Here is a 25,925-nt window from a genome sequence, read left to right as displayed (position 1 = left end):
CTACATCCTGTTTCACCCCATCTCCTGAAATCCAATTAGCAATCAATTAACAGACCTTGTCCTTACAAGTAGCCAGAGCTGCTTACAGGTGATTGTGGTCGGGGATCCCAGCTCCCCACTCCCGCCCCCACGAACTCACAGGTCCCTTTCTCCTATACCAGGAGTAACAATGGCTCCCTTACTGGGACCCAGAGAACCACATCCTCCTAAGACAACCCTAAAAGGAGAAGAGGACGCGGGCTGTGCAGGCAGATCTTTTCAACATAACACTAAGCCACACAGCCACTGGTGTACATCCAGAAGGTCACAGAGGACGTCCACCATTTCCCCATGTTGGTTGAGCTATTTCTGCTTGGGGACGAAGTGGGGAGGTACGAAGAAGCCCCCCAAACTCAGAAGTCTCCCAGTGAACAAAAGGTTGGGAAGGCAAGCTTGTCGCCCACTGCTGCCTGAGCCCCAGCGCCCCGTCCCCAGGGCTCCCGCTCTCCAGTCAGCCCACCCCAAACAAACCAGATCACTGCACCCTTGCACTCTGACCTCAAAAATTCAACTTAAAAAAAAAAAAAAAAAACTGTGGTAAGAACTTCCCTGGGAGTCCAGTGACTAAGACTCCATGCTCCAAATGCAGAAGGCTCAGGTTCGATCCCTGGTCAGGGAACTAGATCCCACATGTTGCCATTAAGAGTTCATATAGCCGTGACTAAAGAGCAAAGACCTTGCATGTCGCAACGAAGACCTGGCACAATTTTTTTTTTTCACATGGTGGTAAAGCACACATACAATTTACCGTTTTTAAATGTAGAATTCAGTGGCATTAAGTACATTCACAGTGTTACTCATCACCTCTCTCTAGTTCCAGAATCTTCCATCACCCTAAAAGGAATGCCTGCACCCATCAAACAGTCACTCCCCATCTCTCCCTCCTCCCACTCCATGGCAACCACAAATCTACTTTCTATCCCTGAATTTGCTTATTCTGGGCATTTCGTATAAACAGAATCATAGACTCTGTGGCCTTCTTAGTCTGGTTTCCTTCACTCAGGATAGTGTTTTCAAGCTTCCAGCATTTAAATGCTAGTATTTGAGGTACCAGCATTCATACTTTCTTCTAGTATGTTCAATGGGTCGAGCCCATGCTGGTACTCCATCCCTTTTTATGGCTGCATGATATTCCATCCTATGGACATGGCACATGGAGTTTATCTGGTCTGCTACTGGTGGACATTGGGCTGTTTCCACCTTTTGGCTATTATGAAGTCAAGCTCTTTAACTGGTTTCCAGTCTTTAAGAGGGTCTTATGGTCTGTAAGGAGGCCACCTGGCCTCTGTCTTGGGCAGCCCCACATGCTTCCAATCAAGGTCTTCCCAAGGGCCCTCCCTCTGGCTGACTCTCTGCACCCGTCCTCATGTAAACCCACAGTCCCAGCGAGGAACGGAGAGACTTTAGCCCAGCTCAGCCCCTCCCTCCATCTTGCTGTTGTTTAGTCACTAATTTGTGTCCCACTCTTCTGCGAACACAAGGACTGTAGCTCCCAGGCTCTGTCCCTGGGATTCTCCAGGCAAGAACACTGGAGTGGGTTGCCACTTCCTTCTCCAGAGGATCTTCCTGACCCAGGGATCAACACCCCACCCCTCCCCTTCCTGCATCAGCAGGCGGCTTCTTTACCACTGAGCCACCAGGGAAGCATCTATATTTTCCATGGCATTCCATTGCTTTTTTTTTTTTTAACTGAGCACTTATAAGCCCACTGTCGAACTACAGTTTTTACCCAGATCATCTCATTTAATCCCCACAATAACCATACTCAACAGTGTTATCATTACCCAATTTCACAGCAGAGGAAACAAGATCAGGCAAAACTCCCAATTCAGTGCCCTTCACCCCGCCACCCCAACCCCACCCAAATACCAGCCAATGCTGTGTTCAAGTCTTACCCTCTCCCCCGGAAAACCAAAGTCTAAAGTGAGAATAATCCAACCCTATCCAGCTACAGGTCTAGAAAAACCAAACTGTCTTTTAGGAAAAAACAGAGGTGCTGCTGGGTCCCCAGAGGTGACATCTCTAAGCCCACCCCTACCCCTTACACACACACCCCCATCCCCTTAAACACCCCCAACTTTGACCTGGGAGCACCTGAGTTGGGGGGTTGCTGGCTCATGTAGATTCAGCTGCCTGGCTCCCCTGAAGGGCTGCTGGGGGTGGGAGGCCTTGGAAGTTACCCCTACCCCCAGGCTGGGCCACTGGAGCGGTTGGCAGAGGGCACCACGTGGGGCCCTAAAAGGGGTAAGTGCAGCTGGGCTGCAGGGAGGACCCAAGACCAGTTGGGAGGTGGCGGGAGCCCAGGCGTTGGTTGTTCGCTCTCCTACCTCCATCTGGGGTCCAGCTTCCACTCGGACGACAGCCATGTCCCTTCAGACCCGGAGGCCAGCGCAAGCAAACAGCGCCTGGCCTTCTCAGAGGCCGCCCTGCCTCTCTCTGGTTTTCTGGTTCCCAAGGCGTCTACATACTATTTCCAGTGGGGAGGCTCACCTGGGCTTGGTTTACACCAGGGAGAGCAGCAAAGGCTAGAAATCAGGCCCCACCTCCAGCCAGGTGTTAACTATTTACCTGCACCTTCTGCCCACGGGGGCATGCGAGGCTCGTGGGAGAAGCAGATCACCAGAGGGAGCAGGGGAGTGAGCAGGTGTTGACACGGAAGAAGAAAGCTTAGCAGAAGTTCATTCCTCCCAGAAGACGCAGGGCAGGGAGGCCCAGGACCAGTGGTCCCATCCTTTCATCCTTCAAGGAGGCAGAAAGCAGTCTTTGCTCTGTTCAAGGCTTCACTGTCAATGCTGGATCAACCCCAGATCTCCTGGCTTTGAGACAGTGCTTATTCTGCTAAACCCAGGAGCCTCTACAAACCAAACATGCAGATAGACCGATATCTTGGAGCTGATGCATGGCAAGGGGACGCAGGGGTAGAGGTCACTACAACTACAAATCAGTGGGTTTGAAGCGGGTGGTCTTTATCTCCCTCCCAGCCCCAGGTCTCCCACGGGCACACGGTTCCTTGCCTCCCTTCCCCCCAGAATGGGGTACCAGCTGGCTCAGCGAGCAGGTGGACAGCATTCCCAGAGAGAACTGGCCCTTCAAGGGGATGGGTGGGTTCAGGGTAAGGTTATGTCCATCAGCTTTCAGGACAAATTCTCGGCTTTATTAATTCTCCTTCGTTCCTCAGGCAAGAGTAAACAAGCTTTTCTCAGGCAGCCCAGCATGGAGGCCTTCCCTATTCAAACACTGCAAGAATCGACAGGCTCGGATGGACTGAGCTCCCAGGCCGCGCTTCCCAGGGGGCCCCCTGGCCTCCTGCCCACAACTTCCCTCCTGCTGAGACGAGGCGAGCAAGGCCTTTGCTGTGGCAGACCCCAGAGTCCCAAAGCCCGTGATCCGGATCTGGCCCAAGTTCCCTGGGGAGAGCATGAGAGATCCCGGGCATCCGGAGACCCAGAGAAGGTCACAACGGGTCTGGCCAAGGACCCAGCATCTCGACAGGCATCACACTTGCTCACCTAGCCCCTCGGTGGAGGAAGCACTTTGTCAAGGGTGTTCGTTGACTGTTTGCTTCCATTGAAATTGTGTTTTCCAAGGTCCATAAGAAAGAAAGGAAATAAACAGTAACAAAACCAAAAGGAATGAGAAAACTTAACTGAGAATTAGTAAAGTTTTTTCAAAGCAAGATGCTACCGCTTAGTTGCCCAGGAATCTTTTGTTTGGTTGAGCTTTATACCAGCTTCTCATAGCCTGTAGAGAAATCTCATGAGTTGTTTTTTTGCTTCTCCTCTATTCCATTTGCACGTTTCGAATTTGGAAGGAAAAAGCCAAAAACCACCGTGAGAAACCTAAAGTCAAGGTTGGAAGGACCAGAAAAGTGGGAGACGAGAGTGAGAGACCATGAAGATCTGCCTTGACCTTGGATGGGCTGTGTTCTCAGCCTGAGGAGCTCATCCTGGTGAGCTTTGCTGGGGCTCATGTCACAGCAAAAGCAAGAAGCAGGACTCCATGACCTGAAAGTGTCTTCTCGCTTCAACTGCTCTGAAAGTGAAAGTTGCTCAGTCGTGTCCGACTCTTTGCGACCCCATGGACTACATAGTCCATGGAATTCTCCAGTCCAGAATACTGGAGTGGGTAGCCTATCCCTTCTCCAGGGGCTCTTTCAGACCCAGGAATCAAACCGGAATCTACTGCATCGCAGGTGGATTCTTTACCAACTGAGCTATCAGGGAAGCCCAGGAGCTGGATGAACTGGGGTTGTCCCTCTGAATCTGTTTTTTATCAAAGAGTGTCCTCCCAGGCACCCATGATGCTGTTTCCTCCAGCCCCTTCCCAGCACAATTTCTCCTGTAAGTGTCCCCGAGACTCAACCAAAGGTGCTGAGGACCCAGCAACCTAAGTCCACTATGTCTTTGGTTCTCCCCAGTGAGGCCTCCAGCACTCCCTGAAATTTTCTGGCCTTTCCTCTTTGAGGGCCGTTTGGTGACTATGCATATCCAAGTTCTGAATCCATTTTCTCAAGTTCCCAGAGACCGGCCGATACTTGAAACAATCCAGTCTATTCTAAAGCATTCAGGTGATCACACCGGTACCCGGGCCTCCCCCACAGGCCAACCAGGAGAGGAGCAAAGGGGGCCCCCGAGTTGACTCTGAGGTCCCCTAGGGGCTCCACTGTCACCATTCTTGCCCCCCATGCCCACTCCTACTCCAAGCTGTTGTTTAGTCAGAGTTATGTCCTACTGTTTTGAGACCCCACGGACTGTAGCCCACCAGGCTTCTCTGTCCATAGGATTTTCCAGGCAAGAATACTGGAGTGGGTTGCCATTTCCCTCTCCAGGGGAGCTTCCAGACCCGGGGACTGAACCCATGCATCCTGTGCCTCCTGCACTGGCAGGCGACTTCTCTACCACTGAGCCACCTGGGAAGCTCCCTACTCCAAGTACCAGTACGCAAAAGCCCCATGTGACCCCAGGCCCACGGCACTGGGTACAGCCTGACCTGCTCTCCACCTGGTGCCCCCTCCAGTCAGGCTGGAGCCCTCTCTGTGCCCAAAGCCAGGGTTAGGTGACCCTTCTTGTACCAAGGATTGGTGACGTCCATGGGCCCTTTCTCCCAGTAATATTTCTAAATGCAGAAATAAAATCCACAAGACTACCAAGGAAACTAATCAATACTGAAGTACACTTACCCAAATATTTTCAAAACCCCAGATTTATGGTACAGTGATGTAATGTATGTGTTTCTTTATTAATGATTATAAATCAAGATCCCACAGCAGGGCTGGTAACTTTCATCATTTTTAAGCAATTAGCAAGCATAAATAATATTTCATGATACCTGCACCAATTCTAACATGATGTGAAAACGGCTGGGATTTCTGCAGGTGGCCAAATCTCCAATGTTGCTGACCCGGCTGTGGTTTGTGGTCCACCTTTGCAATGGAGGAAACTTTTTTTTTTTGGCCACACAGCATGCGAGATTTTAGTTCCCATCCAGGGATAGAACCCATGCCCCCTGCAGTACAAGTGCAGAGTCCAAACCACTGGACCACCAGGGAAGTTCTTTTTTTTTGGAAACTCTTAATTTCAGTTAGAGGGAAGGAACAGTGAGAGCGTGAGTCTCTTCCTGTCCCGATTCATACCCCTCCTCATTTTGTTTATGGATCCCAGTGCTCTAAGAATGTCCTTTCCATCCCCACCACCCATCTCCTTCCGTCTCTGCAAGAAGGAATTTACAGGACCCTGGCCTGGATGGCCCTGGGCTAGAAGACAGCTTCTTCCCCTCGCTGGCTGAGCAGGAGGACCGTGGCTTTGAGGGTCCCAAGCTTGGAAGGCAAGCTAGCCCTAGGCACTAATAAAGCCCCCTCCCCTTTATTCTTAGAAGGGACATCATCGCAGAAAATGCCATGTGGCTCCATCTTGCTCAGTGCAGCCCAGGGGAACCACTGATACCAGCCAGCGCCCCAGTGGTGGCCGGGGAGTCTGGCCCCTCTGACCTCCCTTCCCCAGCCCCCAGCGCACCCCACAGGAAAAGCAAGAAAGCAGCAAGGGGACCACTTACCTTCGGGCTCCTCCACGCTGCTGGCTGCAGTGGTTGGCGGTGCCACAGGGATCTCTTTGTGGGGTTCAGGGTGAAGGGAAAGGGAAACAAGGTCAGAACACGTTATTTTTGACCTTAGAGAAGAAAGAGCACAGTGCAGATTCCTCCCAACCTCCCTGAGCCCTCCCTCCTGGTCCCACTCTTCACCCCGGAAGATGATGGTCAGGGAGGAAGGGAAAGCCTGGCGTAGGGGCCAGGCCACCCTGTTCTCAGCTGGAAGCTGTCCCTCCAGCTGGCAGAGACTGGAGGAGGGGAAGGCAGGACTTTGCCCCCTCTGCTCTCTGGGTGCCATCTACTCGCCTCGGTGCCAGGAGCAGAGAGAGGGGTCCTTAGGCCCCCCTTACTCATCATCAACAGACTCTGAGCTCAGGCTGACCTTGACTTATGGGTGGGGAAGCTGTCTGTGGCAGGGGTGGCATGTGAGGGTGCTGGGAGGTGTCTTCCACATGCAAAGAGGGGCCTGCACCCTGGCTTAGGTTCCCACAGGCTCACACCTCAAGAGTAAGGTGTTTTCTCGGCAGGGAGAACAGACTGACAATACAGAAGATTGCAGGGCCAGAGAGAAGTGTGCTCTGTTGGGACCGTTCCTCGCCTACTGAGAACAGCAATGCGTTCCTACAAGCTCCGGTCCTGGACTCAGAAAAGGAGAGGAGCTTCAGCCAGTCTCTAGGAAAGACCCAGACTTCACGGCTCCAGATTCTCTTTCTAGTTGGGGCCAAACTAAGAACCCAAACTCCCTGAGTGGCAGGGAGTCACCTCCCCTGCTGAGTGACCGTATGAGTGTGGGGTCACAGTCACCTCCACGAACCCCACTGATTTTGGCCACCACCTGACTGCTAGGGGTTAAGATCTCCCTTGGACCCCCCCCAGACTCTAGATCAGCTGCCACCTGGGTCCTGGTGGGTGGTCAAGATGGAAAACTCGGGCCTGGGGGCAAACCTGAGGGTCACCCGCAGAAGCCAGCTGTGCACCTTCGGAAGCAACAGGCAGAGGGCTGGCCCTCGATATGGAGCCGAACCTCTACTCTCAGGTTGTTTTATCATCGACAGCAAGCTACAGGTGCCCTGTTACAGCAGCTCATTAAGAAGCTGGGCTCTCTCTGAGTCTTCATGAGCTACTTGGTCCCAGCAGGAACATTCCAGAGGGAAATCCAGACAGCCCAGCCTAATCCTGCAAGTCCAGGAAAGGGTTGGGGCCAGTGGCCATGGAGGCACCCTGGCTGCCCGAGCCCCACTCCTCGGGCCTGGCTCTAGGACATGAGCAGAGGGCCCCATGACTCCCAGAGTTGTGATCAAACAGATACAAGAGTCCAAGGTCCTGTCTGGACACCTGAAACCTGGTGCTGGCAGGAAGAGCTCACAGGAATCCCAGGATGGAGATCCTGGGTCTCTAGGTGGTTGGCAGTGACGCTCACCCCCAGCATCAGCCCGCCCTTTTCAAGAGGAAGGGAAAAGGTACACAGCGTGTTGGAAAGCGGGATGCTTTCTCATCTCCCAAGGTTTCCATCCCTAATTCTGAAACATCAGCTCCACTTCCAGGCCTTTCCCCTCAGGGATTTGAAATGTTGCTTCCAGCCACTCTGGGAACGTGACAGCTCCTGACTCCCCCTCGCAAGGAGACCTCGTTTGCTTCCCCTATGTTTTCACAAGCTCGGATGGTGGGGCCGATCTCCTCCCAGCTTTCTAAAAATGGTCAGCTTTCTAGAGGGCCAGAAGAGAAAGACCCTTGCAAGCTTGAGACCCGGACAATTAGACGTCGTGAAAACCATCTCAACCTGCTCCACAGGTTGGACACAGGCTGGATGGACACAGGCTCAATTTCCCGTGGTTCGGATTTGCGGTATCTGCTGTTACCATGGCAACATCTCCTGGTCGTAAAACCTGCTGGAAGCCACGCAGCCCGGACTGTCCTGGACATGCGGCCACACTCAAGTCAAGTGGGTGAGGTGTGGGATGTCCCCGCCCAGTGTAGGGGGGAGCAGATTCCCTGCAAGATCCAGGGCCCACTCCAAGGACCCCAAGCAGCTGCCTGGCCCCAGCCTCCTGCTCTGCTTCAGGTTGTCTGTTCCAAGACCCTGGTATCTGACCTGAGAAGCTGGTGCCCACCCAGAGCTACAGGACACTGAAAACCATAAAGCAGGGGTTGCCCGACTTCTCCAGCAAAGGACCAGCTAGGAAACGTTTTGGGCCCTTCAGGTCACAGGGGCTCTGTCGCCACTACTCAATTCTGCCGTCACAGCCCCAAAGTGGCCACAGGCAGTCCATGAACAAGTGAGCCCGGCTGGGTCCCATTAAACTTTATTTACAGACGCTGAACTTTTCCTTTCATATCATTTTCACATGTCGTAAATTAGTAATCTTTTAATTTTTGTTTTAATCATTTTTAAAAGGTTTTTTAAAAAAAAAAAAAAACCCCAGCCAGCCACATAAAACCAGGCAGTGAGCCAAATCCCCAGGCAGGGTGTGCTAAGCCCTGCTCCGGAGAGGCAGCCTTGTGCCTGGGGTCTGCCTCGGAGGCTGGGGTTCGCTCCTCCTTCATCCTCCCTTCTGGTTCAGGTCAGCCCTGTATTCAGGATCAAACAGGCCGAGGCCAGGGGCCAGCGCCCAGCCAGCCTCTGCTCGTGACACCTGTGCAGTTTTAACATGTTAAAGCTCTCCCGAGCCAAGGCCCTGAGCCACCCCTGTTCTCTCCCCAAGTTCCAGCAACTAAGGGGCTGACCACTAGCCTGCAGGGGCCTCTGGAACCCTCAGAGATGCTGCCATCCTTCCTAAAGGCCGCTGGTGCCCGCCTGGAGTCTGTTCTTTCTGCTCTGAATCTGCCAGGCCAGAGGGGCCTAGAATTCCCACAGCAGCAGCCCCTGATCCAGACCTCACTCCCAGCCCAGGCCCAGGGCCAAGGTGGATACAGGAAGAGGTGGATATGCTTCCCCTGGCACCCCGGGAGCAGGAGACTGTCAGAACAGAGCCATGGATGGGCTGGCTCTGCTGAGACTCCCATAGGCTTGGGGGTCTCACACAGGGCCCCAGTGAGTGCAGAGATCCACCTCAATGAGCGCTGGCCCCCTAACATGGGTGACCCTGAGCCCCAGCCGGGAGGAGGGGCGCCCCGCATACTTATGCAGGGGGCGATGGGCGAGCGGCTCTGCTGGTAGCCCTTGGCGCAGCGGTTGCAGGTGATGCCGGTCACGCCGTCCTTGCAGGGACACTGGCCCGTGGTCTGGTTGCAGGTCTTGCCAGCAGCGCCCACGGGGTGGCAATCGCAGGCTGTGGAGGACACACAACAGAGGGGGTGAGAGGGTGGGAGTGACCAGAGCACACCCTCCTCCGAGGCCCTCCCCACCTAGTGGCACCCTCCCAGACCCCACCCCAGGGGAAGAGCTGAGCGGGGTGCGGGAGGCCAACCCACACACATTCCAGAAGCTCTGATCACTGACCACCTGCCTACCTGGAGACAGGAAATGAAAATCAGAATGGACCAACCGGAAAGGACAGTCTGGGCAGAGGAGTCAAGTTGGGGTGCCCTTCTGAAGGCCCAGGAGGAACACCTCACAGCCCCTGGCTGAGTGGGAGGGCAGGAGTCAGATTTGGGGATACACCTGCCCTTGACAGGCTGCTTTGTGCCCTCTTGCTCCTTTGCCCCCAGCCAGCTCCTAGCGGCCAGGCATCCTTGCTAACCTCTGGGTGGGAGGGACAGGGTTTGGGACCTGATGGAGCCCTGGGGTTTGCCACCTCAGAGGGAGTCAGCAAGGAGTGTCCCTTCCAGGGCTGTTGCCCTCACTCTGCTCTGTCCAGCCAATCTGACTGGCAGGCAGGCAGTCTGAGATGCAGGCTTCTGGATCACAAAACCCATCAACTGTAGCTCCAGGAAGAGTCACAACTATCCTTCAGTTAAAGGCCCTGATGAAATTTAAAGACTTAGAGGTGAAAGAACCTCCCAGGGCCTTGCAGAAAAGGACTGGCCAAACTGGAAAGTGCCACAAGGCCCTGGTTCTCAGTTCAGGGGCTGCTGCACCCCACACCCCTCCTCCAGGTTTGCAATGGGCTAAAGAGCTGCGGTTGCCCACCCCGTCACACTGCACCCCAAGGCTCCGTCCCTATTTCCAGGACCCAGTGACAAAATGGCCAGAGGAGTTTAAGGGGACACGCCCCCTACTATGGACTGAATGACTCCATCCCCCCTGCACATTCATATGTTGAAAGCTAACCCCCAATGTGATGGCATTAGGAGGCAGAGCCCTTGGGAGGTAATCAGGTAGATGTGGTCACGTGGGTGAGACCCTCATGGTGGGATCAGCGCCCTCAGAAGACGAGGAAGAGAGAAAGAGCTCTCGGTACAAGCACACAGCAAGAAGGTGGCGGTCTGCAAATCAGGAAGCAACCTCCATCAGACACTAGATCAGCTGGCACCTCCATCCTGGGCTTCTCTGCCTCCAAAATCCTGATGAGTGTCTATGGTTTAAGTCACCCCATCTGTAGTGTCTGGACACAGAGGACTAGTGATCGTGCTATGTGCACTCAGTGTGTCCGACTCTGTGTGGCCCCACGGACTGTAGCCCCGCAGGCTCCTTTGTCCATGGGGTTCTCCAGGCAAACATACTAGAGTGGGTTGCCATGCCCTTCTACAGGGGGTCTTCCTAACCCAGGGATTGAACCCACGTCTCTTACGTCTCCTGCATGAGCACGCAGGCTCTTAACCACTAGTGTCACCTGGGAACTCGATGCCCATTAACTCCATGAGGCTTGAGCAAGAACTGTGGTATCTGCAAACACAGGACACCTGCCTCCCTGGACCGAGGCAGTGGACTCAGCAAAGGCAGAGGAGGGGAGGCAGGAAGGAGGCCAGTGCCCTCGCCCACTCCCCTGGGGTCTCCCTGGCCCTCCCCCCAGGGAAGAGAAGCCTGGAGAGGGTGAGGAGTTGTCTGCAGGAGGGCGACCTGCTGCAGGTTCACTTGGTGCCAGAGCTGCTCTGTTTCTATTCCAAATGGGGAAAAAGTATCCAAGGGAATAAGTGAGAGTAGTGCTCCCTCCCCAAAGAGCTACACTAACACCTCCCCAGCGGGTGCCGCTCAGCATGAGGGCGCCAGGCCGCGGGTGAAGACCTGGCCTCTCCCGGCTGGCCAGCCTTGGGCCCAGGAGGGGCCCCAGAGAATTAGGAAGAGGAAGGCAGAGGGCCGAGGGTGCAGAAAGGACAGGAATGTGAGGAATTGCTTGTTGAAGTTGTGTCTGGACACGTGAGAGCTTCTGGAAACCCTGGGAGTACGGGTCTGGGGGAGGAGGGGGCATGGGGCGGGGTACTCCAAGCCAGGTGAGGGGAGGGCAGGGGACAAGGCCTAGAGGAGGAAATGGAACTGTCCCAATCCCGCCCCTGTGGACAGCAGCAAACATTCTATTAGAAACCTCTGTCAAATCTATCCTAAATTCAAGTTCATTTCCCAATGTTTTTTTCTTCTTCTTCCCTCTTTTCTTTCACTCAGCCTCAAAGTGCACTGTGGATGATGCTATGAAGAGGGAATGGTTGGAAGTGACCAATGACCTTAGATCCATCCCTGTGACAGGAAGGGCGATGGGCCACGGAGGCCTCTCTGAGCTGGCCTGGTGACAGCAAAGGGCCAAGCACAGGCGCCTGGTGTCCCGAGCCCCTGGTGCAGGCGTGGGCACCACCAGGCGGATATGGACTCCCCAGGCTCCTGCCAGCTGACCTCCCTTGGCCAGCTTCGCAAGCCTGCTGGTAATCCTGAAACCCACGCCAAGACATCCTCCCCTCCGTGCTAACGGAACACAGCTGTGTGCCAGTGACTTCTGGGCCTTGGACTCGGCCAGGAGAGGGTCACCAAAGGTTGCATGGTCACTGGAGGGTCCGAGCCAAGTCACCCACAGGCCCAGGTCATCTTCATCGAGGCAGGAGCTGGCCCAGAGCAGAATCTGGGGGGAGCAGAGTGCATCGCCCTCACCTGAGGCCCTTCAAAGCTGGGGACCCCTCAGCCCCCTGGGGTTGGTGAGCTGGCAGGGAGGAGCCGGGCGCCAGCTGAGACGGGCAGAGCTGAGGGCCAAACTCGGTGATGGCAGGGCAGTATGTCTGCTTCACGGAGCAGGCACGTCCTTAGGCCCAGCCTTTGGTTACAGGAGAGGGCTCTTCGCTGTGCAGTTTCCAAATCATTCTCTCAAGATCTGCAAAGACTCCAAGCAGCTGGCCCTTGGTCTGAGAGAAGCAGCGGGCTGCCCTGTGCTTCACGCAAATCACTGTTCCAGGAAGAGAAGTCAGCCGAGTCCCAGAGGGTCCAGGTGGAGGCGTGGGTGGCGGTGAGTGGGAGGCTACTCAGGTCACTGCCATGGTGGGGGGACCATCCTCAGAGGTGGGCACTCCTGCAACACAGCCCTGCCACTCGGACCCCTGAGCCGTACACACCCCCACATGGCGTCCTTCTGGTCCTCGCACCGGCCTGTGAAATTAGCATGACTATACCGAGGAGGCCAGGAGTGGAGAGATAGAAAGGGCCTGATCTCTTGAGCGCGTCATGGAGGGCCCTCGCCCTCTCCTGTGTGTCCCCCTGCACTTCCCATTCTGCAAGGAGAAATACACCCTTCCCTGTTGAAACCAAGGCCAGGTGGCATCTCTTACGTGCGGCCAAATGCAGTCCCGACACAGACACTTGCATTGCACTCATTCTCAATTCACAGCTAAATGTCCCCAAAGTAAAGAGTTTTCCTCAAACCCCGTGATTATGGAAAGCTAAGTTATACCTTCTGGGCAAAGAAGGATGAGCTTCAAGGTGTGGGGAGAACTGATGAATCACAACAGCCCACAGTAGGTTCTCTACAACCTTGAACAAGAGAATGCAGCTAGTAATGCCCACAGGAAGAGGGTCTGAGCTGCCCACCAGTTACACAGGAGACTACGACCCTGGTCCTTAGAGAAAGAAAGCCAAAGGGATTGTGCTGTATCCTCCAAAACCCAAAACACACCCAGACGCACAAACACACATAGATTCCTACAACTCTCAGACACGCAGGCGCACACAGCACCACAGGGGGCAGGGGAGAGGATGAGGGCGGCAGAGCTGGGAGGATGTGGACGTGAGCGAGTAGAAGTCTTCTCCTTGGCGGGGGGTCTGGTGAAAGGGACAAAGTGAGAGCCTCCCGGATTCTTCCGAGAACAGGCTCTGGGTCAGAATGTCTTCTCCTGCAGGAAGCCTGGTTCGGTGACTCCCGTTTCCCTGGATGTCAGCCACTCCACTCGGAGGAGGTCAGGCCCTTCCCCGGCAAATCATCATCTGCACACAGCAGGCAGAACCTGGCCCTGGGAAACAATCCACCAGAGAGTTTTTCCATGAAGAGGAAGGTGAGACCAGGAGGAAGCCCAGGGCCCTGAGAAGGCGGCCGGATCAGGTTTCTCATGAACACATGGGCTGGATGGTAGCCTGATGGCGCAGAGAAGCCAGACTGTCCTTGCTTGGGGTCATCAGCCAGATAGGAACAGCTAAGGACACACAGATGGTTTCATATGGGTGTCAAGAGACCCAGGTCTGATCCTTCCCTGCCAGTAATGCGGTGTGACCCTGGGCTAGTGCCTCGCTCTGAGTCTTGGGTAGCTCATCTCTAAGGCCAGAGGTTTATACTTGCACTAAAGTTGCTTCCAACCAAACAGGCTAAGATCCAGGGCAGTGTCCTGTCCCCGGGGACCGTCACCCCCACCGCTGCAGTCCACTGCAGTGTCTCAGCTCAGGGGACCAGGAACATGCTCCTGCCGCCAGGCATGCCAGGCCCTCGCGCCACACCCATGGGGCACCCTGCCCGACACCATGCACTGCTGCACTGGGCTGAACTCTGGTCTCTGAGATCTGTGCTGTCAGCTATGAGAAGTGCACTGGGGTTACTGAGGGCCCCCACAAAGCTGACCCGGAGGCAGGCAGCCCTGACCCTCCTCTGCGGTGAGGCCCCTGTCCTGACGCCCGGCAACCCCGGATCTTTTCAGAATACCTTATTCTGGGATTTATGGAGGTGCCGGATGTATGGTCAGAGAAGGTGATGGCACCCCACTCCAGTACTCTTGCCTGGAAAATCCCATGGACAGAGGAGCCTGGTAGGCTGCAGTCCATGGGGTCACAAAGAGTCGGACATGACTGAGCAGCTTCACTTTCACTTTTCACTTTCATTCATTGGAGAAGGAAATGGCAACCCACTCCAGTGTTCTTGCCTGGAGAATCCCAAGGATTGGGGAGCCTGGTTGGGGGAGTTGCCATCTATGGGGTCGCACAGAGACAGACATGATTAAGTAACTTAGCAGCAGCAGCAGCAGGATGTATGGTGGATGGAATCATACAGCAGGTAATCTTTTAAAATTGGCCTCCTTTATGCCCAGTGTGTCTTCCCAGGTGGCGCTAGTGGTAAAGAATCCACCTGCCAATGCAAGAGATGTTAGGGACATGGGTTCGTTCAATCCCTGGGTTCAGAAGATTCGCTGGAGCAGAAAATGGCAATCCATTCCGGTATTCTAGCCTGGAGAATCCCATGGACAGAGGAGCCATAAGGTCGCAAAGAGTCGGACACGACTGAAGCAACTTATCACACACACATGCCTAATGCGTTTGAAATGCATCCGTGTTGCCAGGTCAGTCAACAGCGTGTCCATTTGCACTGCCAGATTCCACAACACGGACATACCACTGGTTGTTTGACCATTCACCCACCAAAGCACAGTTGGGCTGTTTCCAGTTTTTGCCAGTTGTGAATAATGCTTTTATCAACATCCATGTGCCTTTTTTTGTGTGAACACAGATTTCATTTCTCTGGGATAAACATCAAGAGGAAGCATTGCTTGGTATTATGGCAGCTCTATGCTTCACTTCTCCCTGGTGGCTCAGGAGTGAAAAAGCCACCTGCCAATGCAGGAGACGCAGGTTCAATTCCTGGTTTGGGAAAATCCCCTGGAGAAGGAAATGGCAACCCACTCCGGTATTCTTGCCCGGGAAATCCCAAGGACAGAGAAGCCTGGAGATCTACAGTCCATGGGGTCACAAAGAGTCGGGGCACAACTTAGCGACTGAACAGCAACAATGGGTGGGTGGTGGCATCTCGCCATGGTTCTAGTCTACATTTCCCTAATGCAGAAGAATGATGGTTGAGGCATTTATCCACCATCCCTGTATCTTCACCAAGTAGCCGTTCAAGTATTCTGCCCATTTCTAGCTGAGTGGTTGTTATTGCCTTATTGTGCAGTTTTGAGAGTTCTCCACATAAGCTGGATTCAAATCCTTGGCCGGATACGTGATGTACAAATACTTCCCCCTGTCTGCTCATTCACAGCAGAAGCTTCTTACGAGGCACACTGTGAGTATCAGTCTGGTCACTGATCCTTAGCCTTCCTGGCGGCCCCCGTGGCTCTCAGAACTGGCCCTTTCCTTTCCCTCCTTTCTGACTCAGAGCCCTCCAGCCCTCCAGCCCTTTCCTGCTCTCAGGCATGGGTACCGCTCCTCAGTGTCCCCATGGCTGTTTGCCCCTGAACCCCAGGTCTCATCTTGAAGTCCACCCCATCCTCAGACAGGTCCTCATGGGATGCCCTGCAAAGCAGCCTCCCCTCCCCACTGCCAGTTACACTATCTCCAGCTTATTTATTTCCTCCATGTAACTCACCACAATCTATAATAATCCTCTGCTTACTGTTTCTTCTTTATCATCAACCTCCCTCCAGAACATAAGTTCCACAGGAACCTGTCTGTGCTGGTCACCACTGGACCCCCAGTTCCCATGTGGGGCAGGAGATCCATGGACACGGGTTCAATCAGTGCACACGCTCAGGGCCACTGTGTCGCCCTCCCTGTGGGAAGAGGCTGTTTCATGGACCCTAAATCTGGAGGAGAGGGGGAGGGACGCGCAGGAAAGACCCTCCCCTCACATCTGAGATCAGTGGCAACCGCAACAACGAACACTCCCCACTTCCAAATTCTCTGTGCTAATGAGGGACGAGGATAATTTAAATCCACAGGTAATCCGCAAACTTCATCTCAGCTGTTTGTCCGCTCCTCCTAGGCTCTGCTTTTCTTTCTCCCAGCGGTTGCTGCTGCTAAGTCGCTTCAGTCGTGTCCAACTCTGTGCGACCCCATAGACGGCAGCCCACCAGGCTCCCCTGTCCCTGGGATTCTCCAGGTAAGAGTACTGGAGTGGGGTGCCATCACCTTCTCCCCCCAGCAGTTGCTAAGGAGGCACAAAAGAAGACACATTTCAAGTTGCACGACCTCTCTTTCCCCCGACACTTTCGGATGAAGGTGCAGACAGCAGGAAGTGGAAGGGGGAGCCCCGGCATCCCAAACTGGGTTATTTGACCCTCTGTGATCTATTAATAGTTAACTACAGTCTTCCTGCAGCTGATTTACAGGTGAAAGGTTCAGATGTGTGTGTGTGTTGTCTGCACACACTGGATGCACAGAGTCCAGCAGGCAAGCAGGGGCTGGATGGTGGGGGAGATGCCAGAGCACCAGGGTGACCGGTAATGGGGACCAGCTCGGGCCTTGCATCTGCCTTTCAGCCTGAGGGCCCTCAGATGCTGTGGATCTTTCTTAGTGGCACCTTCAGAACCGCACCTGGACACACCCAACCTGTTCCCATCTTCTCCGCTGAGCCCCCCACCCCCACCCCTGCCTGCAGCTGCCAGGCACCCAGCTCTGCTGTTCCAGCCATTTATCAGTTTTGCTCCTAATATTGAGTGTGTGCAATGGAATTAGGGCAAATTCCTCAGGCCCTATGCAGTCTGGTGGGAATCAGCTTTCAAGTCCACATGAGGTTTAAGCCCCTCAAGTAAGAGGGGCCAGCTGTCCTAGGCACCACGCTCACGGAAAGAACTAAGGCCGAGGGGAGCCTGGGCGATGGTCTCCACGTGGTGTGCATGCTGGCAGTAACAGCAGCTCTGGTTACTCACTTTTCCTCTGCTTGTACCAATGATTGTAACAGTTCCTGGTGTGGCATGCACGCCATGTGCCAGGCACCTCCTCTACATCATCTCATTTAATCAACTCTGTAACACTTGGGATGAGGGACTATTATTATTATTGTTGCTGTTGTTAAGTTGCTCAGTCATGTCCAACTCTTTGCTAACCCATGGACTGTAGCACACCAGGCTTCCCTGTTCTTCACCATCTCCAGTGTTTGCTCAAACTCATGTCAATTGCGTTGATGATGCCATCCAATTATCTCATCTTCTGTCATCCCCTTCTTCTCCTGCCCTCAACCTTTCCCAGCATCAAGGTCTTTTCCAATGAGTCGGTTCTTTGCATCAGGTGGCCAAAGTATTGGAGCTTCAGCATCAGTCCTTGCAATGAATATTCAGGGTTGATTTCCCTTAGGATTGATTAGTTTGATCTTCTTGCTGTCCAAAGGACTCAAGAGTCTTCTCCAGCACAATTCGAAACCAGCCTTTGGTGCTCAGCCTTCTTTGTGGTCCAACTCTCACATCCGTACATGGCTACTGGAAAAACCATAGCCTTGACTAGATAGATGGACCTTTGTTGGCAAAGTGATGTCTCTTCCTGATATCATTTTAATATGTATTTATTTGGCTGTGCTAGGTCTTAGCTGCATCACTCCGGATCTTGGATCTTCTCTGGCAGCATGCAGAATCTTTAGTGTCAGCATGTGAACTCTTAGTCACAGCATGTGGGATCTAGATCCCTGATCTGGGATTTAACCCGGGCCCCCTGCATTGGGAGCAGGGAGTTTTACCCACTGGGCCACCAGGGAAGTCCCAAGAAGGGACTGTTACTAATTCCCATTTTCAGATGGGACAATTCCTAGCCTGGGGCTGGGGACCACCTGCTGCTCTTCTGGTAGCAGAAGTTCCTTCCCAAGTAATGTCCCTGTTAAGGGGGGGTGTGGGAGAGAAGCAGAAGCTTTTCTGCTCAGACTGGGGACCCCCGGGGGCTACAGGTCCACTGTTGCCCACAGCTTCCGAGGGCTCAGGCACGTTCTCAGCGGCTTGCGACGAGCCATGGTGACTGTGAACTTGAAGGGGGCAGGGCAATGACGGCAAGAAACAGGCCGCTCTGAGCCAGGCGGGCGCTGGATGCCGTGGGTAATTTCTCCGTTCTCATCACAATTCAGTTCACGGGAGACACCCGGAATGTCTTTATCCATCACAGATGGTTTGAGGAGATGATAAATTAATATCGTTTAAAGGGAGGCCTGGCTGAAATGGTTAAATGGTAACGTCTTCTTTGCTGGCTCTAAAGAAAAAGAGCCCCCGAGTCCATAAAGAAGACAAACGGTAAACAAAACCGCCTATCCCTCTTGACAGATTCCAGGACGAGTATCACTCACACACCCTTCTGCAGAGAAAGGGGAGAAACTCATCTCGTCTGACTTTGTATAGGAAAACAGCCCAGGCCATAATGAGGCCTTCCCAGGGCTGTGAAATCGCGCTGAATGGCAGAGAGTGCAGCCGCCTGCTCCCTGGGCATGTTGACTACAGCCCTTTGTATGCACTAGCGCTGCCAGCCCCCCATCTGGTTCCAAACTAGGGGAGGGGAGAAAGAACCCAACAAACTTGTTGCTACGAAACTTCCCTTGGGGGGATGGCATAATGATGCTTGGGATGGAATGCCCTTGCTCCAGGCTGTTCTTGTCTGGGTCCACCCCTGCTCTCAACTGAACAAGGTCAGGAGTCAGCCCATCACCCGCAGTGTATGGGTGGCCTCAGGCCCATGCTCGGGCCTCCTCCCAGTCCCTGGGAAGTCCGGGCTCAAGGGGCCCCCATGACTATTTCCAGGCACCCTTAGGTCAACAGCCCAGTTGAGTCAAGAGGCACTGCTGGCTGTCCCATTTCCCCCATGAAATGCATTTGAGACAGAGCAAAGAAGTACAGCTTTCACCTCAGGGCTACAATCTACATGATTCTAGAAGTCTCTGACAGTGAACAATCAGGGATCAAAATACTGGGATCATGCTGCCACCAAAGGAACCATTTCCTTAAACCATCCAGCCCTGGGAAGACAAGACAGTGGAATTCTCCGAAGGTGATGACAAAGACCCGTGTCTGAAGATCTCGAGGGTACACATTACCCTGCCAGCTTCTGAACTATAGCTGGTTCCCCACAAATCCCAGGGTCTTTATGAGTGGGGGGAACTGTGGACTCCAAGTTCCCACATCTCTAAGGGGGTGACATCAGGAAAAAAAAGAGCTAAGAGGAAAGATGGGGAACTTTCAAAAGATGCCTTTCCTCAGAGGGAAATGGCAGGACCTTTCAGGTCACATTCTTCTTCTCACCAATCAGAGATGATATCTTCAACGTGTTGTCTCTTCTCACCAATCGTGAAGCAGAGCCCTTCAGGAAATGCTCTTCCTCACCAATCAGGAGGCAGGATCCTTGAAACACTGTCCTCCCCTGCTAATCAGGAGGCACTGACAGTCTCACTTCTCCTAACACATTTCCCCAGAAGGGTAAGCAAGTATTCTTTTGAGCAGATTCCATCCTTACATTTTTTTCCTCTTCCATGGTCCTTCTCTCAGAGTTAACATCAAAGTGGTTGCTGTCCAGGGCTGGGAGGAAAGACAAAGCCACCCAGGCTAGCCAGAGCATTTGAAAGAAGCCAGGACCCCACCCTCGCCTGCCTGAACCTGTTCCTCCTAGAAACCAGCACAGGAAGCCTGTAGTTCCACACCACTGAACCAGAGTGGCAGAGCCCCAGAGGATGGTCTGCAGGCTCCCAGGACCCTGTGGCCTTCTGAGATCTCACTCTGAGCATTGTCAGGCCACACTCGGCCCTCGGCCCTCCCCACAGCAACAGAGGAAAGGGAGGGGATGCAGATGGCAAGATGACCAAGGCCTTGCTCCTTCCTGACTCTCCAGGGGACATGCCTTTCCTTCTCTGACAGCTGAAACTGGCACTGCAGGAAGTGACCACTGCCCTTCCAAACAGAGCCCAGATCTCATTCACGGGCACAGGACTGCCCACCTGACTGGCCCCCGTTGAGAAAATTTTTTTGGCCAAATCTCCAAGAAATCTATGTGCAGCCAGTTGTTTATAAGACCTCAACTTCAATTTCTTCTGTAGAAAAAAGACAACAAAACACTTGGGCACAAGGCACTGGCCACTTTCCAACTACCTCCTCTGAAAACCCAAAGCCCTCCTTCCCTGGTGCCCCTGCCTTCCTGCTACTGTGGATATTTCTTGGGTCCGTTTTCCCAGGTCATCTTTCTCAATTTCTGGTCAAACTCTCCTGGGGCTTTCTCACCTGGATCGGTTGTTTTTAACATGGAAAACAGCCCAGCTACCTTAATGCTTAAATTTCTCTCAGCAACCACCAGAGGCAGCCTTAGGTCCACAGAACTGGAAAGAGACCTTGTGTGAGGGAAGCCACCCTGTTCATCTCTGCTTATTTGGAATCTCAGGGACTTCTCTGGGAGAAGACAGACTGGGAATATGTTTTTAAGAGAAAAGCTTTCTGCACCAGTAGGGCAGGCTGCATGGGCCCCACACTCAGAAGGGCACAAGCTAGGCTGAAACTCTGCTTGCCATTTTGAAATTCTTAGCAATTCCTGAACAAGAAGAAGTCCCATATTTTCATTTTGCACCGGGGCCCACAAATTATGTAATCAGTACTGCACACAAGTGCCCAACATCTGGTGGATTTCCTGTTAAGAAGATGATACTCTGGCTTCATCCAGGGCTAAGCAGTAGCCATAGAAGGACTCCTCTGCTGCAGCTCCTCATCCAGGCCTAGGTTGGCTTGGGTCTCTCCTGCCTCAGGGTCTTTACAGGCCCTTGTGAGGATCCCAGCCACACTGGCTTGTGGCCCAAGAGCCCTCAGAGATGAACATCTTCCCAGGAAGTCAGGCTCTCGGCAAGCAGTGTCCCTAGGCCCCGAGTTTTGGACCCAGAGGGCCTTGGTTCCTGGAATTCCCAAAAACAAATGCATGTGGCAGGGTGGGGAGGAGGAGGGGAGCACTTCTCCCCTCCTCCATTGTCACTAAATTCCCTGGCATTTCATCAACTCCTTGGAGTCATCTGATCACGGCTTCATTTTTGTTAGTGGGAGAAAACAAACAGCAGAAAGTTAAAACATTACAGCTTGCTTCAAGGAACGAAAATAGAGACCCCCGTCTCCGTTTAATTTTTTGTCCTGAGAAGTGAAACTGTTTGCAGGTGGATTAAATGCTCCTTCTGAACCCCTGCCTCTCACCCCACTTTCCCCCTCCCCAAGTTGCCGACATCTGTGAAGGTGCGCGTCTGTTTGAGTGTTGAGGGCTGGAGGAGGCCGCGAGGGGTGGGGTGGAGGGTGGTGGGCGCACACCTCCAAAGAAATGCATCTGCGAGGTTTTGGTGAAAGAGAGTCCTTTGTGCCGAGAGTAAGCCGGGGGAACATGACCCCCGCCCTGCGGTATGCAGCACACCTGTGCGGACAGAGGGGGCGGGGCGGGGCCGGGAGCCCTGCACCCTCGCGGGGATCACCACCCCCCTTTCTTCTCCTTGAGTCGCGTCTCCACCGCCCCTTTGTTCCGGCTTACACCTCCAAAAGGCGTGCATGCATGCGATGATCTCAGCATGGGGATAAGAATAAAAGAGATAGAGGGGGAGATAGACAGACAGACAGATATAGATAGATAGATAGATATAGGAAGATAGAGGCGGCGCCGGGGCCTCGCCCCGCCTACCTTTGCAGGCCTTGCGGTGGGTGATGGGCTTGCCCAGGTCGCGGTAGTAGCCCTCCTTGCAGTAGTGGCAGTGACGGCCGGCCGTGTTGTGGCGACAGTTAAGGCAGACGCCCCCACTCTTGCGCCCCGACAGCTTGTAAAGCTCCATGTTGAAACGGCACCGCCGGGCATGCAGGTTGCAGTTACAGGCTGTGAGAGGCAGGGACTCCGGTCAGGAGGGGGCCACCGAAGACTCTGAACATCCCCTCCAGTTCCCCCTCCTCCACGGCCCGACCTCAAGCCAGCCCTTCCTCTGGGAGCTTTTCCTAGGCTCCCCTGTTTGCATCCATCAGCCCCTACGGACCACCTGACTGTGCCTGACCCATCGCCAGGCACTTGCTTCCCTCCCCATGGAGATGGTTCAATTTCTGCAAAGGATCACCACCCCCACCCTCTATCTATATCCAGTCAGAGTTGGGAGGTGCAGCTGGCATCCTTCTTGTGCCCAAATCCTGCTTGTTATGGGCTGAACTGTGCCCCTCCCCTGCCCCCCATTCATATGCTGAAGCCCTAACCCCAGAATCTCTAAATGTAACTTGTATTTGGAGACATCCTGGCAGACAGAGGGCTTCCCTGATAGCTCAGTTGGTAAAGAATATGCCTGCAATGCAGGAGACCCCAGTTTGGTTCCTGGGTCGGGAAGATCTGTTGGAGAAGGGATAGGCTACCCAGTCCAGTATTCTTGGGCTTCCCTGGTGGCTCAGCTGGTAAAAAAGAATCTGCCCGCAATGTGGGAGGGAGACCTGGGTTCGATCCCTAGGTTGGGAAAATCCCCTGGAGAAAGGAAAGACTACCCACTACAGTATTCTGACCTGGAGAATCCCATGGACAGTATAGTCAGACACCACTGAATGACTTTTACTTCACTGGCAGACAGAGGACCTACCCTAGAGATGGGGTCCTCTCTCGTTTCAATGAGGACACTAGTGTGGGCCCTAGTCCAAGCACTGGTGTCCTCTTTTTATAGAGAGGAAGTCTGGACACCCAGAGAGGTGGCAGGGGTGCAAGTCAAGGAGAGAGGTCTCAGGAGAAAGCAGACCTGCCCACACTTTGATCCTGACTCCAGCCTCCAAATTATGAGAATACATGTGTTGGTTTAAGCGTCCCAGCGGGAGGCATTTTATCACCGCAGCCCAAGCAGATGCACGTACTGCTTCTGAGCATCACTTCTACCCGTGCACACTCCGCACGTCCTTGAGCTCCAGACACTGGCCTGGACTCTCCTTTTTCCCACCTCCTCCTGCACCATCTCCCCTCCTGCCATCAACTTGCAGAACTTCCTCCCACAGCGTGGTGGCCACACTCCTGGCAGCCGGGTCCTCCAGACAGGCCCTCAGCATCCCGCCCCTGGCCTTCACAATTCTACCTAATCCTGTTTCCCTCTGCCTGTTCCCCACACTAGTGTTCCTGTGGACTTTTCCCCTCCACTCTGATGCTCTCCCGGGTCTGCCTGGTTCACCCCTCACAGCAGTGACCGCCTCTGTGCTCCTGACCCGCAAATCCACATTTCCGGCTTCCGCTTCGAGGTCTTCTTGTGGACCCAGAGGCGCTTCCCCCAGACCCATTCACTTCTCTCCATTCATCAGATCTCAGACACTGCCCTCCCCCAACCCCCGCCCCACTGAGCCCTCCAGGCTCCCAACACTATAACCGGGACAGGAGTTCTGAGCCCCTGTCTGAGGATGTCCAGCACCTACTTGAAATTTTTCAGTGGCTCCCCACTGAATAAAATCAAAATCATTTAACACTGCCTCCAGGGCTCTGTATAAACTGGTCCAGCTCCTCTCTCCCACTGTAGCTCTGCTCAGCCCCCTCTCCTCTTAGGCTTCAGCTGTGTCAAACCCTTGCAGTTTCTGGAGCAGGCCACGTATGAGGACCCCTCACCCGTCCCCTCTGTGGGGACAGGCATGTGCTGCTCCTTCCCTCCTAGGACTCTCTGCTCTCAAGCCCCCTTCTCATCTGACTGCCTCCTTCCATCAGCCCTTTCTTGGTTTCAATGTCACTTCCAGGCCCATCTTCACCTTCCGCCCGCCCAGCTTACACACAAAGGATCTGAGCTCCCCAGGCACCCAGGAGGGCCCCCCCACTCAGCATTCCTTATGTTACCCTGTGACACTGTTACCTGTTTCTTCTTTAGGCTTCTAACTCGGGGTTATCTCCAGCTTAAATCTGGCCTAATCTTGCACACTCTACAATGCAACTTGCTTTTGCTTTTATGATAAGCTTGTTTTAAATAGCTTTTTTTGTTGTTTTCCCTGACTGCACCACGTGGCATGTGGGATCTTAGTCCCCTGATCAGGGATTGAACCCGTGCCCCTTGCATTGGAAGCAGAGTCTTAACCACTGGACCACCAGGAAAGTTCTAAATCACCTTTTATGTAATTGTTAAATATATATTTAATACCAGACACTTGAAAAACAAAAGCAGAAAGGTTAAAAAAAACACGTACACACACTCAAATTTCCACCAACTGCTGTTAATATCGGGGCTTTCCCTGCAGGCTTTAATTAACATTTACTCAGCTGTGGAGCTCTTTCTTTCTGACAGACATGGATCATCCATGTACCTCTCACTTCCTAGGTATTTTCGCATGATGATGAATATTTTTTAATGTCAGATAACGTGAATACACGAAATGGGCTCCTTGGAAACAGAAGTTCATGCAGTGAAAAGCTGGGCCTTGGGACTTCCCTGGTGGTCCAGTAGTTAAGACTCTGCCCTCCAATGCAGGAGGTGTGGGTTCAAGCCTTTGTTGAGGAAGATCCCACATGCCACGAGGTGTGGCCAAAAATTCAAAATAAAAAGCAGAGCCTTCCCAGGTTGGGCAGTTATTTCCAGTTTCTCACTATTATAAACAATACAGGGGTAACCACCTTTGAACACACATATGTGTACTCTGCTCTGAGGACTGTCATACAGTAAATTTTTCAGGGCAGAATTGCTATGTTAAATTTTGGTGTTTTTAACTCAAGATCCCAAATGCCAAATTGCCCTCAAGAAAGGCTGTCCTGGTTTACTCTCCCACTAGCAGGATGTGAAAGCTCCTACTTCCTATTCTCCATACTGCTGAAAAGAAAAACAATATGCATTTGGTATCAGCATTCCTTTTTTTTTTTTAACCTTTGCCAATTCATCTGGAAAACACACAATTTTAATTTGTATGTCTTTGATGACCAGTGAGGTTGGACATTTCTCCATGTGTTTGTTTTTCTATTTATATTTCTTTTTTTGGATATGCACTGCCTGTTCATGTCATTTGCCCAGTTTTCAAATAAGGTGGGTTTTTTTTTTTCTGATGACATCTACTGTATTTGTATGTTTTATATACCAGTTGCAAATATTTTTACCAGTTTCTTATTCACATACTACTTTGGTGATTTAAAAAATTTTGCCTCTTTCATTTTTCTCTCTGATGTTATGATAAACTTCTTTAAATATTCTTCCTAGAGTCACTCTCCAAATGACACACTATTTACAAGTAGAGATGGATGAGGGCTTTAGAGGACGTGCTGTGTGTGATACAAGAGAAAAGACCTCAGCTTAAGCCTGAAGTCTGGAAGCAGCATCCAGAAGCCAAATTAGGCCAAAGAATGACTCCCAAGAGCTTTACAAGTCTCCCCTCATCATCTCCAGCCCTCAGGGCTGAGTTCAACTAGATACAAAGAAACCTCTTCAGCCATGCCCTGCCCAGGAGCACAGGGCATGATACAAGTTCACAGTCCCTGGGGACTCACTCAGCCAGACTTGGGGAGAGGGTGCTGCTCTGAGGGGTTAAGCAAACTACCAGCCTAGGACCACTGAGCCAGGAAATGGGGGCCCAGGACTAGAGCCCAGGTCTCGGTTCCTGGCCAATTGCCCCAAAGGAAAGGACCCAGGTCCCTGGAAGGAACAGCTCGCCCTAGACCAAGGATCAGAATCCAGATCTTTTCTACTTGGACAGAAGTCACAGGGCCTGACATAGGGATCTAGAAGGATCTCCAGGGTGACACTTCCTCAGGCCTCTGGGCTAGGAGAAAGGCCTCAGGAGCAGCATCTTCTGGTCCATCTCAGAGGCAGATGCTAAGCTGGTATTTACATCTGCAAAGTCAGCCCATCTGTCCCCCGTGACCTCCTGGG

At 53.1% G+C, this 25,925-nt stretch overlaps 1 protein-coding gene across 2 annotated transcripts in view; it reads right to left on the bottom strand.

Moving 5' to 3' along the window:
• NTN1 (netrin 1) overlaps positions 1 to 25,925 on the bottom strand; it is a 205,247-nt gene that overhangs the window by 46,890 nt on the left and 132,432 nt on the right. For both annotated transcript variants that reach the window (XM_070774335.1, XM_019982320.2), the window contains exons 3-5: positions 21,770 to 21,958; positions 9,243 to 9,392; positions 6,091 to 6,144 (exon numbers count right to left, since the gene is read on the bottom strand). In XM_070774335.1, coding sequence (XP_070630436.1) covers positions 6,091 to 6,144; positions 9,243 to 9,392; positions 21,770 to 21,958 — 393 coding nt within the window. The remainder of the gene's footprint in view (positions 1 to 6,090; positions 6,145 to 9,242; positions 9,393 to 21,769; positions 21,959 to 25,925) is intronic.

Source organism: Bos indicus, chromosome 19, assembly GCF_029378745.1.
Source record: "Bos indicus isolate NIAB-ARS_2022 breed Sahiwal x Tharparkar chromosome 19, NIAB-ARS_B.indTharparkar_mat_pri_1.0, whole genome shotgun sequence".
In the NCBI taxonomy this organism is placed as follows: Eukaryota; Metazoa; Chordata; class Mammalia; order Artiodactyla; family Bovidae; genus Bos; species Bos indicus.
This window is presented reverse-complemented; position numbering and strand designations above follow the sequence as displayed.